At 40.8% G+C, this 16236-nt stretch overlaps 1 protein-coding gene across 1 annotated transcript in view; it reads right to left on the bottom strand.

The window, feature by feature from the left end:
* TTBK1 (tau tubulin kinase 1) overlaps positions 1-16236 on the bottom strand; it is a gene marked incomplete at both ends in the record, with an annotated part of 77411 nt that overhangs the window by 49464 nt on the left and 11711 nt on the right. Inside the window, 3 exons of the mRNA XM_079532886.1 lie at positions 6400-6504; positions 7720-7860; positions 10395-10468. Of these exons, the coding sequence (XP_079389012.1) occupies positions 6400-6504; positions 7720-7860; positions 10395-10468 (320 nt within the window). The remainder of the gene's footprint in view (positions 1-6399; positions 6505-7719; positions 7861-10394; positions 10469-16236) is intronic.

Raw genomic sequence — 16236 nt, 5'->3', positions numbered from 1 at the left:
CAGAGTTTCTTGTAGCATTATTTCCAAACCAAAACATACGAAGAGGTGAGTTAGAAAGACAACATTCTTTCATTCTTCATTCTTGGTAAACTTGAAAATTTCAGTGGATTTTAACATAAAAAAAGAGCAAAGGATCACTTTGTCTTTTCAAGCAATGTGCCAACAGGCTAAGCATATAAAATTCCCGTGCTAGAATTTGTGCAGGAGATGAGAATGACAATGCCTCTCCTCGCATTAGAAAGTGGGGTAAGAGTGACCAACTTTTATTTATTTTTTTTAATCAAAAGCTTTCTTCAGCTGTAATCTTATTTATCACTTGATTCTTGAACAGGACAACTTTAGCCTCCAAACATTTAATTGCCACACTTGTTTCTTACACAGGAGAACAGAGTTCAAACCCCCCGCACCTCCATACGACGTGAAAACCTCCCTCCTTCCAGAGCACACTCATACGCCCAAGCTACAGTGTGCTTAAGATGCAAGACTAACAACATCTACATTGGAAAAGATCCATTTTGCACAGACTAATTTAATATTTCAATCACAGAGGGAGTGTTTGACAGACAATTCTACCTGGCAGCAAATGCACTTACCTGATGTAGAAAAGACTTGACCTGTAAACCCAGCTCAGCATTCACTTGCCCCTGTTCCCTGACCACTGAACACAGTAATAGCTTCCCATTCCTCTTTCTGTAGACCAGAGGAAAGAATGCTCAGAACTTCAGATGGCACAGCACCAATCAGAAGGAATGACACATTCAGAGGTACCACAACTCCCCTGCAGCTTAGCAGTACAGGCACTCAGAAATGGAAAATGGGATCACAGCTCCCTTCAGGCATATATGAGATTTGAGCCTGAGTTACATCCCCTTCCCCCCAGTCCTGTGCCACAAGAGTTCTAACTAGAGAGCTGCTACATGAGGAAAAAAAAAAATCATAGCAACCTGATACAGGTAGTCCCAGGTTATACTTCCTACACCAGGGCTTCCAGGTGAAGAAAGCAAAGAAACAGCCAGTTACAATGGACAAGGAACAAGAGCATCTGCGTGCTAATCACCTGGAAATCTATCAGCTGGTCTGCTCCTGATACATTTAAACCACACTGATTTTCTTTAGATGTGATGATTTAAAACAACACAATCTCCCTTCTGAACTCTAAGTTTGGTACTCCAACAAGAGTAACAAGAACCTCTACATAATTATCTGGAACGTTCTTTAGTTCTAATGTTCAATAATGCTGTGTAACTAACCCATTCCCACAGAAATTGCACTTTTATAATACATTAAATGTGCAGTATTTTTTAGACATAGGTCCACTCTTCTCCTTCCTCTCATCCCTATATGAATTAATGTGACAGTGCTGGGCTGTTAGCCTTTTCTGCAATTATCTTTTTTACAATACAAAGTTGAAGAGAAATTTTCTCTCTTCCTAGGCTAATGCAGTGCTCTGAGTACTACAGCTCCAGAAATCTGTTTTATTCTACAGCAAAAATGCTAATCTTACCAGTAACATTACATCTTACATGCTTCAAGAAAAATTAAGTATGAAATCTACTGGGCTTTTATGTTTGAACATTTGGGGTCTTAGGATGTATGAGTTAATCTCCTTTGTGTTATAAAATAACTCATTTTCTAGAAACCCCTCATTAGAAAAAAAAAGTGTCATACTCTCATCTTCTAAAACCTTGTTCACTGCAGTGCAGTTCATTTTTAACACTGCACAGACATTTGGAAATATTCTTAATTAGTGGACACGTTTCTGCAGCCTTCATCATGCTCCTACGAACAGGCTCCGCGTTGTCCTGCCTACCATCTCTTCTCTCTGCCCACTGAATCACACAGCCACCCTCACACACATGGTATTTTCGGCAAGGCACTGCAAACTGCTGCAGTGCAGTCTAAGCCATGAGGAGAAAGATCTAATCAATGGGCTGCAGCTGACTAAGCTAAAAAAAATGTGCTTGCTGAGCATAACAACCCAGTGTCAGATCCTGCAAACAGGAGAGAGGCTCCTAGAGAAAAACAGCATCTCCTCTCCTGTATTTTCAAATAAATAATGAAGTTGCTAAAACCTCCATCGCTTTCAATTAACGTCTGTGGCACCATAGGTTATATGTTTCTGAAGGCAAGGTGTCACACATAGAGGAAAATTATAATACTGTCTGTACAGCACTTAGTGACAAACCAAAGAGACCTGAACAATGAGCAGTAACGATCAAGAAGTTACTGTCCACAAACTGACCGACATTAGCACAGAAGTCCCTCGTGACTCTGCACACCTCCCCTCTACGAGCATATACTGTTCATCACATCATCTGCATAACAGCATTCATGTTTATAACCCTCCAGGTTAATACTCAGCCCTATTTCTCTATATCAGATCCATTCTGCTATAAAAATGAAGGCAAGATTCTTTTTTTTTTTTTTTCCCCCTTGTACACTTTTGGCAGAAGCATGAGGAAAAAGCAACCTTTCAATCCACTCTCTAGCTGCTTAGCTTGGTTGTCCTAAGCTATGCATCAGCACTAAGTGCTTACAGTTCACTGCTTCATGGCAAAGGTCAGTTGTACAAATGGGACACTGCAGTAAATAAGACTGCTCTTGTGTCTGTCTCAACCACAGCAGCAGGCTGTATTTAAGGAAACAATGGTTAGACTCATATAAAAGGTCTCAGTATCCTGTAATGTCAAATTTGTTACGGATACCCTTGGGATTCATCCCAAAATGCACATCTTCATGGGAGAATGCAAAAAAAAAAAAAAAAAAAAAAAAAAAAAAAAAAAAATCACAATGGTGAAACAAATCTAGTTTTTCCTAAGAATATCCTCTGTATCTGAAAGCAGTTATTAACTGGAGCTGACGTAACAGATTCCTTCCATAAACTATCTATTTTTAAGCAGACTTCTAAGCCTTTCACAACTGAGAAACAAACAGGTTCTGCCCAATTCAAACCACTCCACCCCATCTGGTCAGGAACCTTCATGCTGGTAACAAACCTACAATCCTGTGGAAAAGCTAGATACTGAGGGAGGCTAAAGAGTATGAGTTTGAAAAGCAAGGGCAGTGGTCTTGAATGAGGTAACAGCATTGCTTTAAATATTAAGGGAAGAAAAATGTACTTTATGTATCAGCAGTCTGGATTAAGTTCTGACTGGCTTAAGATGACACTGTCCTCAGTTACTTATATTTCCCAATTTTCCTTTCCTAGTAGGCAAACATGGAGTGCAGAAATTTTATAGGAATACTGTCAGTACAGAAGGCAGCAACGTTTCTGCTTTTTTTTTTTTAATTTCAATTTCTCAAATGTTTAAATGTTTTTTACATGTTTAGATTTTAATCAGCATTTGTCACCTTTCGTACAGGAGAGAATGGCTGTTAGGGCTGGAACAGAAAAGAAGTTGGGATCTTCTCAAGCAGATTTGTCAGCTGTCCCTCTTATCCTTCATTCTTCCATCCTCACAATCATTTGAAAAACAAAACCCTCCACAAGATTTTATTTTTTTGCACTGGCAGCCTGTCCTGCTTATCATAATAGCCAGAGTCCCTCCTGCTAACCAGGCTGATGACTGTGATACAGATGCCAGAAATGCTGATGGCAGCCAAAGAAACAGCCTCCAGATAGGCCTAAGTAGTTCTCAGCACACAGTGGATAACAAATGGCTGATGCACATCTGCTCTACCTGTCCAAAGCAGTAACCATCAAGCAATGACTTCTGCAACCCTTAGAGAAATATTAAGCAATGTGGCTGCTGAGAACAGAATTAGAATTCCTCTAATTGCTAACAGGGAAAAAAAAAAGTTGCTGATGCTTCCTTACACACCTCCTGGCTCCAACCTTTTGTTGTCTATAATATAATGCAAGTTCCGACAGACTTTGTACTGTAGATTTTGAAGATCTGGCAAGAGACAACTGATAGAGATACGAGACCATTCCCATGAAAGCAAATCCATGCAACGAGTAGAGATTGTGCTAAAACTAGTATTCACATAAGGGTCTAAAAAGCTAGAGGATGGAGGAACTAACACTCACTGAAGATTACGGAGAACACAAATGATCCTACATCAAAATTTCAACTAATCTACCAAAAATCAGAACCAGACATTTTAGGCAAACAGCCTATCTTATCTGTCTACTGTGGGGCTCCCTGACTTTTGATGCTAAAAAAAAAAAAAAAAAAAAAAAAAAAAAAGCCATAGCACTTGGCAAGCAGTGAATTGCACATACATAATTAAAAACAACAACAAACAGTGCCAGTACAACTTTCCAGTGGATTTTGCTCCTTGGAATTGCTGGCTTCTCCCTTCCCGAAAGTCAAGTGTGTTTTTAAAATAGGAAACTGACCAAAAATAGTAAGGCCAAAGATATAAAAGCAAAAAACTAAACCAAAACACAACAAAATCAAAACCACAATGTCCTAACAGCCAAGTCCATCATTTATATTACTAGCAAGATATTCAGAGTCTTCCTGAATGGCTAACAAGCAAGACTGATGTTATGAATTTCAGAGGATGTAAAAACAGCAAACAATTAAGGTACTAAAAAAATAATAATAATAACAATAATAATTCTTGAAACTTTGGGGAACAGCATGAAACCTACCTGAGCAGGAAAAAAAACAACAACAACTAATAAAGATTTTGAAGGCCTCCAGAGATGGTGCATCCACCATCTCTCTGGGCAACCTGTGCCAGTGCCTCAACCATCTTTATTGTAAAACAAAACAAGAACTACTTCTTTATGCAATCTAAATCTCCCCTCTTCTTGTTTGAAAAAATTTCTCCTCGTCCTATCACAGCAGCCCCTGCTGAAGCCCCTTTCTCCTTATAGCCCCCGTTTAGACACTGAAAGGCTGCTCAGCTCTCCCTGGGGCCTTCTCCTCTCCAGGCTGAACAGCCCCAGCTCTCTCAGCCTGTCCTCAAAGGAGACATATTCCATCCCTTGGATCATTTCTGTGGTCCTTTTCTGGACATGCTCCAGCAGGTCCATGTCTCTCCTGTACTGATGACTCCACATCTGGATGCAGTATTCCAGGTGAGGTGTCAGCAACACAGAGCAGAGAGACCAGATCACCTCCCTTGACCTGCTGGCCATATTTCTTTTGAAGCAGCCCAGGATATGGTTGGCTTCGTGAGCTGCAAGGGCGCATTGCTGGCTCACATCTAGCTTGCCATACATCAGTAATCCCAAGTCATTCCCCAGGTTGTACTGATAACGAGACCTTGCACCTCGATTTGTTGAACCTCATGAAGTTCACCAGGGCCCCCTGCTGAAACCTGTCTAGGTCTCTCTGCATGGCATCCCATCCCTTGGTCTCAGCTACAACATGCAGCATGGTACCATCTGAAAACTCACTTAGTGTGCATTCAATCCCACTGTCAGTATCATTCATAGAGATGCTAAAGAGCACAAGTTCCAGTATTGACCCCTGATGGATGCTGCTAGCTACTGATCTCCAACCAGACACAGCCACTGACCACCGCTCTGGCTACAATCTGTCTTTCCTTTCTTCACACTCCCCAGCCCTATCCTGCATTACAGACTCTCCAAATTTAACTCTCACACTGCTAACAGTTTCCAGAACAACTAATACACATGGAAAAAACAAGGAGACCAAGAAGTATCGGCCTATGATAATAAACAGGGAGATTGCCCGAACTCTCCAAGCTTGTACTATTGTGTTTCAAAATAAATCTAGGAATGCTCTGATTGCTACTTGTTGGGGAAACTAGAGCATCTGAAGCTTACTGCACGCTTGTGAGTGAGCCCAGATATTACAGTGCTTTTAAAGGATCAGAGGTAATACACACACTAGGTAGTGCAAGTTATGTTCTCTGCTGTTACCTCCTCTTCAGTCAGGCATGCTGAAATATTGCTGCTCAGAAATCTGGACAAAGGGCAATAGACACAAAACCAGAGCCAGACAAGTACGCCATCAGCATATAGGAAGCTCAGCCTCAGAGATCACACCAGCCTTTTTTCCCCTCAGTAAAAAGCTTTATGAATCCACCAACCTGGCTCCCCATATCACATCCCTAGAGACCTAAAGCAGGCCAGACCTCTGATGCTACAGAAGTTACGTGGCCAACATTGGGCTCACCCTCTTTGCTTGGTCAGTAAGTATTCTTAGCCTGTGGAATACACACTGAACCTGAAGGAAAAAAAAATAATAATAAAAAAAAAGCAAAAAAACATGCATCTTGTGAGACAATAGCAAACACCCCTTCTTCAACTGCTAACTCATTCGAAGTTGCATGCTGCTTCTCACCTTGTAGGAAATGAAGTCCAATATGCTCGGTATAACATTCAAGTATACTAACAACAAAACCAACAGACCAACAAAAGTTTTTCCTTGCCTAAGCAACAACAGAAAAGGAAAAAATTGCTTGAAATGTACTTACTGGCCTGACTTCACCAGTGGTGTTGGTATACTGACGGGCCAGGCCGAAGTCTAACATGTAGCATTTCCTGTATGTTGAAGGTAACCGGCCCATGGCAAAATTGGACTAGACAAAAAGAAAGTTTAAAAAACAAGATCACTTTGGTAACAGTAACTTGGCTAAAAGTGGCCATTTGTTGACAAAATTTTTTCACATAGCCCCAGACACTTTAGATGAAACCAGAAGAGAGGAATTTTAAAATACATCTCATGATACATCTTAAATATGACTGGAGAACCGCTGCCATTTAGTAAGTTCACTTTGCAGCTAAGTGACTATGGAATCTCAAAATAACTAAAAATCTCATTAGCTTAGCAAAATTACAGCTGTTGTGAAAAAAGAGCTAGATTTAGCACCTATAGTTCTGCAGTGAGAGCTCCATCACTTGCATAACAGGCTAGAGCTATCGTAGAGAAATGCTTAACTTGTCTTCATAGCGCAGGTGCTAATGTGCATTCTCCTGCTCCAACTACAAAACTCCCTATCCACTTTATCACGTATTTAAATTCATCTGAATATTCAGACATCTGAGAAACACTAGGTTTGGCTCTTAGTAAACAAATTGACATCAGGAAAGTTGAGCAGTTACTCTCATCATAAAGTTATGTCCTTAACCACAGTCAAGAGCTGCTAAAGGACTTCTGGCCAGTCACTAGCAACTAGTCAGCTAACTGTTCAGATGAATTAGATCTGCCAAAACCAGTTTTCAAAGCAGCAGACTGAACAAGAAATATTGTCACACAGGTGATATATCAAAAAGAGTTCTGCTCAAGTGTTTATGAGATCAAAGAAAAAGACTGGCTTGGAATTACTGTGCCTCACTTAGGCACCTGAATGACCAACACTACGGCTGCATTTCCAAAGATTACAAGGAATATTTAGTCAATGAAATGGCATTTGTTTGAGTTATGGATCATAGTACAAAATATTCTTCCTGAAATTCTTTTATAGTAGTAATTGATTGAACTCCAAGATGACTGTTCAACATTGGATTGCTTCCTTTGGTGATCTTGACTGGAGAAAGTAAGATCGACAGCTACTAATCCACCATGGATTGGCCTTTGCCAGTAAAAAACTAGTTTGTTATGCACTTAAAAGAATAATATAATTGTCATTTTGTACTTATGGAAAATAGCCTGCGTGTTAGATAGTGGCAGTGTGCAAGGAGATCTAATTGCCTCCACTGAAATACGACCATGTTCAGTCCATTAGGCTGCCTTTATCGACTCAAGCATAACAGACAGACTTATCAGCAGCAGCCAAATTTTCGAAATAACGTACAGGTTTGATGTCACGATGCAGGAATCCCACAGAGTGAATGGCTTCTATTGACTCCAGAATCTGTTTGCCTAATCGCAGTGTTGTGCTCAATGTAAAGGTCCCTCGAGGCTGACTTCTTCTGAGATCTGCAAGATTTCGGCCCTGAAACAATCAATACAACATTTACTGTTTAAACTATCACAATAAAACATAGCATTGCACAGCTGCAAGGTCTAACATGCATGTCCAAAAAGCAGAAATGCTAGCCAGAAATGCTCACCTCATGCCTCCTTTATTTTTTCAATGCGGTCTTCATGTACCTCATTTTAACTTAAGTGATGTATTTGCTGACAAGAAGATACCAAATCAGTATCTGGGAAGTCAGCTGATCCATTATTTCAGAAATACAGGGCAGGGACAGCACTGCCTCAGACTGTAGAAGCCCAGCATCCCCTTACTGTTACGAGCAGGCTACAGGGAAGCTGAATTAAGAACAATCTTGGACTTTTTTTCTGAGTCAGACAGAGATGAAAGCAGTACAAGTACGATAAACAAGTCATGAAGCTATCTGTAACAACTTGGAGAAGTGGTTTCATCACAAATTCCCCAGCTCAAGTTAAAGTCAGCATCGTTGTGGCAACGCCGAAATGGGAAGGGCTGTCTATCAAAATAATTGTGCTTTAAACCAGGGAGGGATCCACTGACTAAAAAAAGTATTTGAAAATTATATGATTTTCATTCGAATCTTCAATTAATTAAACTTATGGGAAAAAAAAAATCTACCAGCACAGCATGAAAATAAAGACAATTTAGAAAAAAATAGGGCAGTCTAAACACCAGAATAACAGGTACTTTGATCCCTGCCACATCAGTTTTGATTATACTTCTGGTTTACAAAAAGAAAGAAGGTTTTAAAATGAGTATCTTTTATGACAGAATAGCCCTGTAATCCACAGAGCTAATACAGGTATCAACAGTTCAAAGCCACTGAGAATAAACATCTGCTATTTTGGAAAGCATGTATCAAGAATAAGTTATAAGGACACACTCAATATCACTGTACTACAGAACCAGTTGATTCCATTCCTGCAAAGACATACATGCTTACATTGTAAGTCCAGATGTATTCTAACAAAATCCACAACAGAACATAAGACAACAAACATCTGATGAGAAAGCAGATTGCTCTCCAAACCAGTGGAATGACATCTATTCATCCACCCATCTGCAATTCCCAAGTAAATAAACTCAAGAGACATAAAGGAGTCAACTGCAACTGGCTCTTCATCTTAAGATTTAGTCTTTCAAATTGGTTTAATCCATCTTGCTTCCAAGCGTCCAGTCCCATGACCAGTCACTCTCAACAAAGACCAGCTAATATATATACAGCCGAGCAATTGGTCCATGTTTGCTCCTTAGTGTGAATGACAAAAAAAGAAATCACCAAAGTAGCAGCCCAGCCTTTTTTTTTTTTTTCCTGTTGTATAATTTCTGTAGTAGTTCATTAGTGGCAGCACAGATTTGTCATCATTATCCTGAAAGGGCAGAGTTTCTGAACTGACATCAGGTCTTTCTTTTTTTTTGTCACGTTTCTTAGACACTAACTAAAAACAACCTTCCAGGTTATGCAGCAACTTACTTTGTGTTACTAATTCACCTTTCTCATTTCAGCATGCACCATCACCCAAATAATACATAAAGAAACACAGCAGGTTCTGAAAGCTCTTCAAGTGACAGGTGGGTTTTATGGTATAATCATGTAGTGCTTTGTATAGCAAAACCCTGAACATACAAGCTACAAGAGAGTTAGAACAAGTTCCCTGCCAAATCTTATGTCAGGTGCTGAAATCAGATAGTTTCCAAGGTAACTGTGTCAAAAAAAAAAAGCAGCTTTAGTTTGAAAGCATTCCCTTTGAACCAGGGACAATCTCTCTCCCTTGAAAGACCTTTCTCATGTGTTTTTGATTCAGATATATCTCCCTACTCATTCCCCTCTTTCTCCTGTGACTGTACACTGAAAAAGAAAGCTGCCTTTGTGACAGTACCATCATATTTTGGCTGTGAAGATGTGTATGTTTATTTAGTAAATTTTCCTGTACAAGCCATGGAGGAATTCCTTCAGCTCCTGCTTTTATTATGGCTCCGTTAGACAGACCCATGTAAACTGTAGCTGGCTGCCTCCAAAAGAAGTAACTGGCTGTCTAGCAGCATGGTGATAATATCTGCCACACAGGTTGACTCAGTATGAATGTTGCTCAAACAGGAGAAAATACTTCCACAGCAGAAGCCAAACTACCACCAATGTTGGTAGAAGTGGGAGAGATATCACTCTTTCAATGAGAAGATTGAGCTACTGGTATGAGACCACACTTGAGCTCCAATACAAAACATAGTTTGCATTTTCTATCACAGCTCAGCAGGAGATATTTCAAACTGTCGCAAGATTCTGCAGGTAGCTCCAGCAAAATTTTAAATTGAGTGCTTTCCTCAGAAAATTGTCACAAAGCCATGTTAGACAGAGAAGTGGACCTATGAAATATCTCAGCGCATCTTGACAACCTGGAGATCTCTCAAGGGATATCAGAGCAATACACCCTTTCACACAGTCTTCTGCTCCATGTGTTTTCTACCAGTGCTTGGCTTCCCTGTGATGCCACCTCTGTGGGACAGAAAGAGAGAAGAAGCACAGAACTCACCTGAAGTTGCATGACCACATAATTAAATTTTTCATTTCTTCCACAGCCGATAAATCTACAAACATGATCCTTCCCTGCAAAGAAACAGAAACATACAGAGTAGAACATGAGACAATAACCAGTTTCAGGCAAATGGTTTCTAACAAGCATGGTAACCTGAAGTGGCATCAGGCAGGGAGTTCTGCAAAACAGATTAATTTTGTTTTTACTTCCCAGTCCCATATTTCAGGAAAGCACTGACACTGCACAAGTAAACTGCAAGAAGTGGAAACCAGTGCCACGGATCCCTGAATCCTCAAACATGCTGCAGGGTACAGCTGGGAGTGTGCCTAACTGCAGTTCATACCAACACCATATGCATGTAACACAGCCTCTGAACCAAAACCTAAGTAGCACATACAACTGTGTGCTTCACAGGTTCACTGGCAGTGCTTAAGCTTGTTATGCCAACTTCACTCAGTAAATACTGACTTACACACAACTGTTACTATACTTGCCCTATTAGATTGTTTCCCATGGAACAGCTAAACTAATGCTACTTCAGTGCATAAACAAACCCTAATTTTGTCAGAAACTCTGGAAAAAGAAAAATGTATGTGAAAAACTATTAAAAGATAGAAGTTGTTAAAGGCAATTTTATAATAAAAAAAGGGAAGAAATACATGTCATATTCTGGCATACAGTTAAACAATACGGTTTACATACAATTACACAATACTTGTTAGACCTCTGAAGTTCATTGCCCTGTGGCACAGAAGTGCTGCTGCAGCATTTACTTTTTATCAAGTGACACCAGACAAGACCCATATTCAAAAAACAACAGTGTGTTCCCAACAGAGTGGAAGTTGTGGTTTCAGATGATGTCCCATAATGGATTTGAGATGACATGCTTTCTGTATTAGCAGAAGGGAAGTATGATCATATAATGGCTTGAGTTAGAAGAGATATAAAGGTCATCCAGTTCCAACCCTGTGCCATAAGCAGGGCTGCCCCTACCAGCTCAGGCTGCCCACAGCCCCATCCAACCCAACCTGAATCACCTCGAGGGATAGAGCTCCCACAACTTGTCCAGGCAGCTGTACCAGAGCCTCAACACCCTCTGAATATAAAAAAAAAAAAAATCTCCTCACATCCAATCTTGATCTCCCCTCTTATTTTGAAGCCATTGCCTCTTGTTTTGACAGAAGAAAGACCATGTAAAAAGTCAGTCCCTCTCTTTCTTATAAAGCTCCCTTCAAATACTGGAAGGATGCAATGATGTCTCCCCTTCTTCAGGCTGACCAAGCCCAACTCCCTCACCCTGTCTTCACAGAAGAGATGTTCCAGCCCTCCAAGCATCTTTGTGGCCCTTCTCTGGATCCGACAGCTCCACATCTTTCTTGTGCTGCAGGGCACAGACCTGGACTCAGTACATCAGATTGGGCTTCACGAGAGCAGAGCAGAGCGGGACAACTCCCTCCCTCTCCCTGCTGCCATCCCTCTTTTGATGCAGCCCACGGCACTGTTGGCCTTTTGGGCTGCAAGCACACATTGCTGGCTCATGCTCAGCTTTTCATCCACCAGAACCACAAGACCTTCTCTGCAGGACTGTTCTTGATGAGTTCTCCATATCTGGGATTGCACTGTCCCAAGTGCAGCACAATGCACCTGGTCTTGTTGAATCACGCTAGGTTCAGGCAACGTATATGTAATGATGTATATATATTCTTTTAAAAGCTGACTACTAATAAACAGAACTAAGGAAGATGCACAATACAATGATGAACACTCCTAGCACAAACTCCCACTCACCCCAGCACTGACTCCCCAGCCCAGACTAGCACAATTCAGCCTCCTACATTTACACACTGCAAGTCATACTTTGCTTTGGTTTGCCTTTTAGAGCACAATAAGATGGATATTGAAGTAAGAACCAAAACAAGGACTATTTTGCTGGCAATGAGAGCTACTGTGTGGTAGAGAGAGTAAATGACTACAATTTTTACTTGTTTTTATTGTTTTAAATGATCGTGTAACACTCCCAGCAAGTGCCCTAGGTACTTTTTATTGCTTTAAAACTACAGACAAGGACATGAAAAAACAATCCTCCAACAGTGAGAACTTAGCCACTCCATTCAGTTATTTCAGAGGAACAGAATGCTACTGTTTGATACACTTGACTGTGACTTAAGATACGTCTCCGCTAACTCCGTATGGCTGCTTCAGATTTCAGCTATATTCTTGAGTATCTCTCTTATAAATCAGTTTGCTTCATAATATTATTATTTTCTGGATCACAAAATTCTACAGAATACATATTTGCATTTGTAATTGTTTATCATTGAGAACTATATGCATATCTGTGCTGATAACACATTTCTGTGCCAATTCCTGCATGAAACAAAAGGAACATAAGAATGTAGAGAAAGCAGGCCATATTTAGAGGCAGCATATATACAGCCAGCTGGTCACGTAGATGGGATAAATGCTTACAGCATAAACCCCTTTGGGTTTCGGATGCCTTTATTCATTCTCCAGCTGGAGAAGACACTAGGATACAACTGTTTGCTCTCTCAGAGGAGTCCATGCCATGCTGAAGTAGCAGATGGAAGATGAGAGTCAGCTATAACTTTGGGATTCCTGCAGATCAGTCCAACAGTTGATCAAAATTATGCAGCACACAAAGCCAATCATGTTAAAACCCTATTGAGCAATCAAGATGATGGAGCTGTTATATTTTCCTTTAAGGCAAAAGGAAACAGCCTTCTTCCCTCACACATGCACTCCACAAGCATGAAGATCATAGCACAGAGAACAGCAAAGCACACTTTCACTCAGAAAAGACAAAAAAAAAAAAAAAAAAAAAGTATAAGCTCCATTTAGTACAAGTATCCTTGCATTCATTTTACTGCACTATCTGCCAGATAAAAACATGCATTCATTTCCTCTAAGCATTTAGTTAATGAAGTGCTTTAATGTTCATCCATAAAGAAATGTTTGATTTTTTCCCTGCTATTACTTTTAAATTAAAGTGAACATACACTTGAACATTATGGGGTAAGAAATATAAATATTTCATACACTGAAGTGGCCTTCACCACCCCTGTTCTGAAGGAACTCAAACATTATACTCAATAACCATGTCCTAATGTATAAAAATAATGACAAGAGGAAAGCCCTCCCACCATAGGATATATATATATGTAACATTGCAGATACACAAAATAAGAAACAAGTTAATATTGAAACTTTTCAATTTCATGATAAACATTCATTACACAGCAGTTAAACATTAAATGATCATCTTTTCTGTGCATATGCATGGAAAAATGTGAGTTTCGGGATACTAGAAAACAGTATTTGAATCTACTAATTTAAATATTCAAATATTCCTAGTGTGTTTTCAAGACAGCAATTAAACTAATCAAATAAATAGTAAGAAAAAGAGTAAAAACATACAACATTACAGTTACAATTTGAAGGGTGTTTTTTTTTTTTTTTTTTTTGTGTGTGTGTGTGTGTGTGTGTGTGTGTGCAGTAACAGTCACGCTATTCTTCATATTTTCAACTGCAGGTTGAGGGAGGTGCTTCTGCCCCTCTACTCTGCTCTTGTGAGACCCCACCTGGAGTACTGTGTCCAGTTCTGGGGCCCCAACACAAGAAGGATGTGCAGTTGTTGGAGTGGGTCCAGAGGAGACAGGAAGATGACCAAAGGGCTGGAGCACCTCCCCTATGAGGACAGGCTGAGAGAGCTGGGGCTCTTCTGTCTGGAGAAGGAAGGCTACGGGGATACCTTATAGCAGCCTTCCAATACCCAAAGGGGCCTACAGGAAAGCCTGGGAAGGACTTTTCATAAGGGCAGGTAGCAACAGAACAAGAGGAAATGGCTTTGAACTGGAAGAAGGTAGTTTTAAACTAGATACTAGGAAGAAATCCTTTACTGTGGGGGTGGTAACACCCTGGCACAGGTTGCCCAGAGGCTGTGGATGCTCCTCCCTGGAGGCATTCAAGGCCAGGCTGGATGGGGCTGTGAGCAGCCTGGTCAGAGGGAGGCGTCCCTGCCTATAGCACTCCCCACTCCTGTGATGCCAAGAGAAACAGGACATCCAAATGCCAGTTCAAACACCCATAGGACTTCCTCACTTGGCAAAATGCGCTTGGCAGAGGCACTAGAGATACTTCAGGTATATGAATCTGTCTCCCTGGGTTAGGTTAACACCTTCCAAGGGTACTTAGCCTTGCTTTCCTGCCTTTACAGATAGCATGGTTATATCAGCCTAGCAAAATTCTCTAGAAACATGAAAAGTGACTATAAAAGTAACAACTGAATTGCAGGGAGTTAAGACACCGTTTTAACAAGAGCAAGTCACACACAGAAAAAGAAGGGATTGGGAGTGGCAGACAAGAAAAAAAAAGTGAGGTCCCTTTTGTTCCTTTTTTTAAATTATTATTACTGAATTCTTACCTGTCCAATCCCTGGCAGTGAATTGGGAACAAGCAACACAAAACTGCTTCATTGTCTTCTGTAATAAGAAAATCAAGCACTCAAAAACTACAATGCCTGTGACCAGGCTGCATCTTGCACAGCTATTCAATATGCAGAAGATCTCTGCACTGCAGAATAAAATTAATCAGAGTCCTACGCAATGAGATTGGTTACACTGAGAAGAAGGGTTTTACAAAGAACATGTCACACTGAGCAGGGCTTAGAAATATCTGGCTGACAAGTGAGGTCAAAGGCAAGCACACAGAGCTCTCACACCAGGAAAAAAAAATCCTGTGGTGAGTGAACAGAAATAGTGCTCAGGAAAGCCAGACTGACAGTGAGATAGCCTGGGCCCAGAACCCCAAAAGCTGTGCTAGAGCTCTTTTAACACAGCCATTACACTCTGATTAACTCCAAAGAGCCAGGTCAGTATTTCAAAGATGCCCCTTTACTAGTTTAATGTTGCTCCACAACAAAGCTCCAATGTGGGGAAAAATATCATAGAGAGAGCAGATCAGTTTCTGTATATCAAAGAATGGTTTGGGTTGGAAGGGACCTTAAAGCCTTCCCAGCCAAACCCCCAGCCATGGACAGGGCTGCCTGCCACCCACTCAGGCTGCCCAGGGCCCCATCCAACCTGGCCTGGAGCACCTCCAAGGATGGGGCATCACAGCCTCTATGGAGAGCTGTGCCAGGGTCTCACTATTCTCTGAGTAAGTAATTCTTCCCTAACATCTCCCACTTCTAATTTAAAATCATTTACTCTTGTCCTAACACTATTAGGCCATGAAAAACACACAAAAACACACAAAAACCACCTTCCTCCTACTTACAAGCTCCTTTAAAATACTGGAAGGCTGCAATGAGGTCTTCCCAAAGGCTTCTCCTTTCCAGGCTGAACAAGCCCAGCTCCCACAGCCTTTCTTCATAGCAGAGGTGCTCCAGTCCTCTGATCCCCTTCATGACCCTTCGCCTACACCCCAAAGGGTTAAAAAATACGGAAGATATGGAAAAAATTTCTCTTCTGGAAGGAGGAGTTCTGTCACTTGTAAGAGCTAAGTAACAAAGCAATCTCATTTTTTCCTCCTTTATGATTCCAAAGAACAAGAGTCTCAGAATCCTGGTTTGTACCAGTAAGGGTTTTTTAAAGCAAACTCCCATAAGGCCTCAAATCACTGCAACTGCCATGCATCAGTTCACAGAGCGGGTGCAGGTCATGTAAACTTATTTTTGAACAAAAATATCTAGAAGCTCCATTCCAGATCCATACCAAGTAGTTCCCAAATCATGAAGGAAACAGAGTCCACATCAACAACTGGTGTCTCAGATAGCATCAAATTGTCTCACTATGGGGGGATGAAAAGAACTTTTCATACC

Source organism: Tetrao urogallus (assembly GCF_951394365.1).
Source record: "Tetrao urogallus genome assembly, chromosome: 2".
NCBI lineage: Eukaryota > Metazoa > Chordata > Aves > Galliformes > Phasianidae > Tetrao > Tetrao urogallus.
This window is presented reverse-complemented; position numbering and strand designations above follow the sequence as displayed.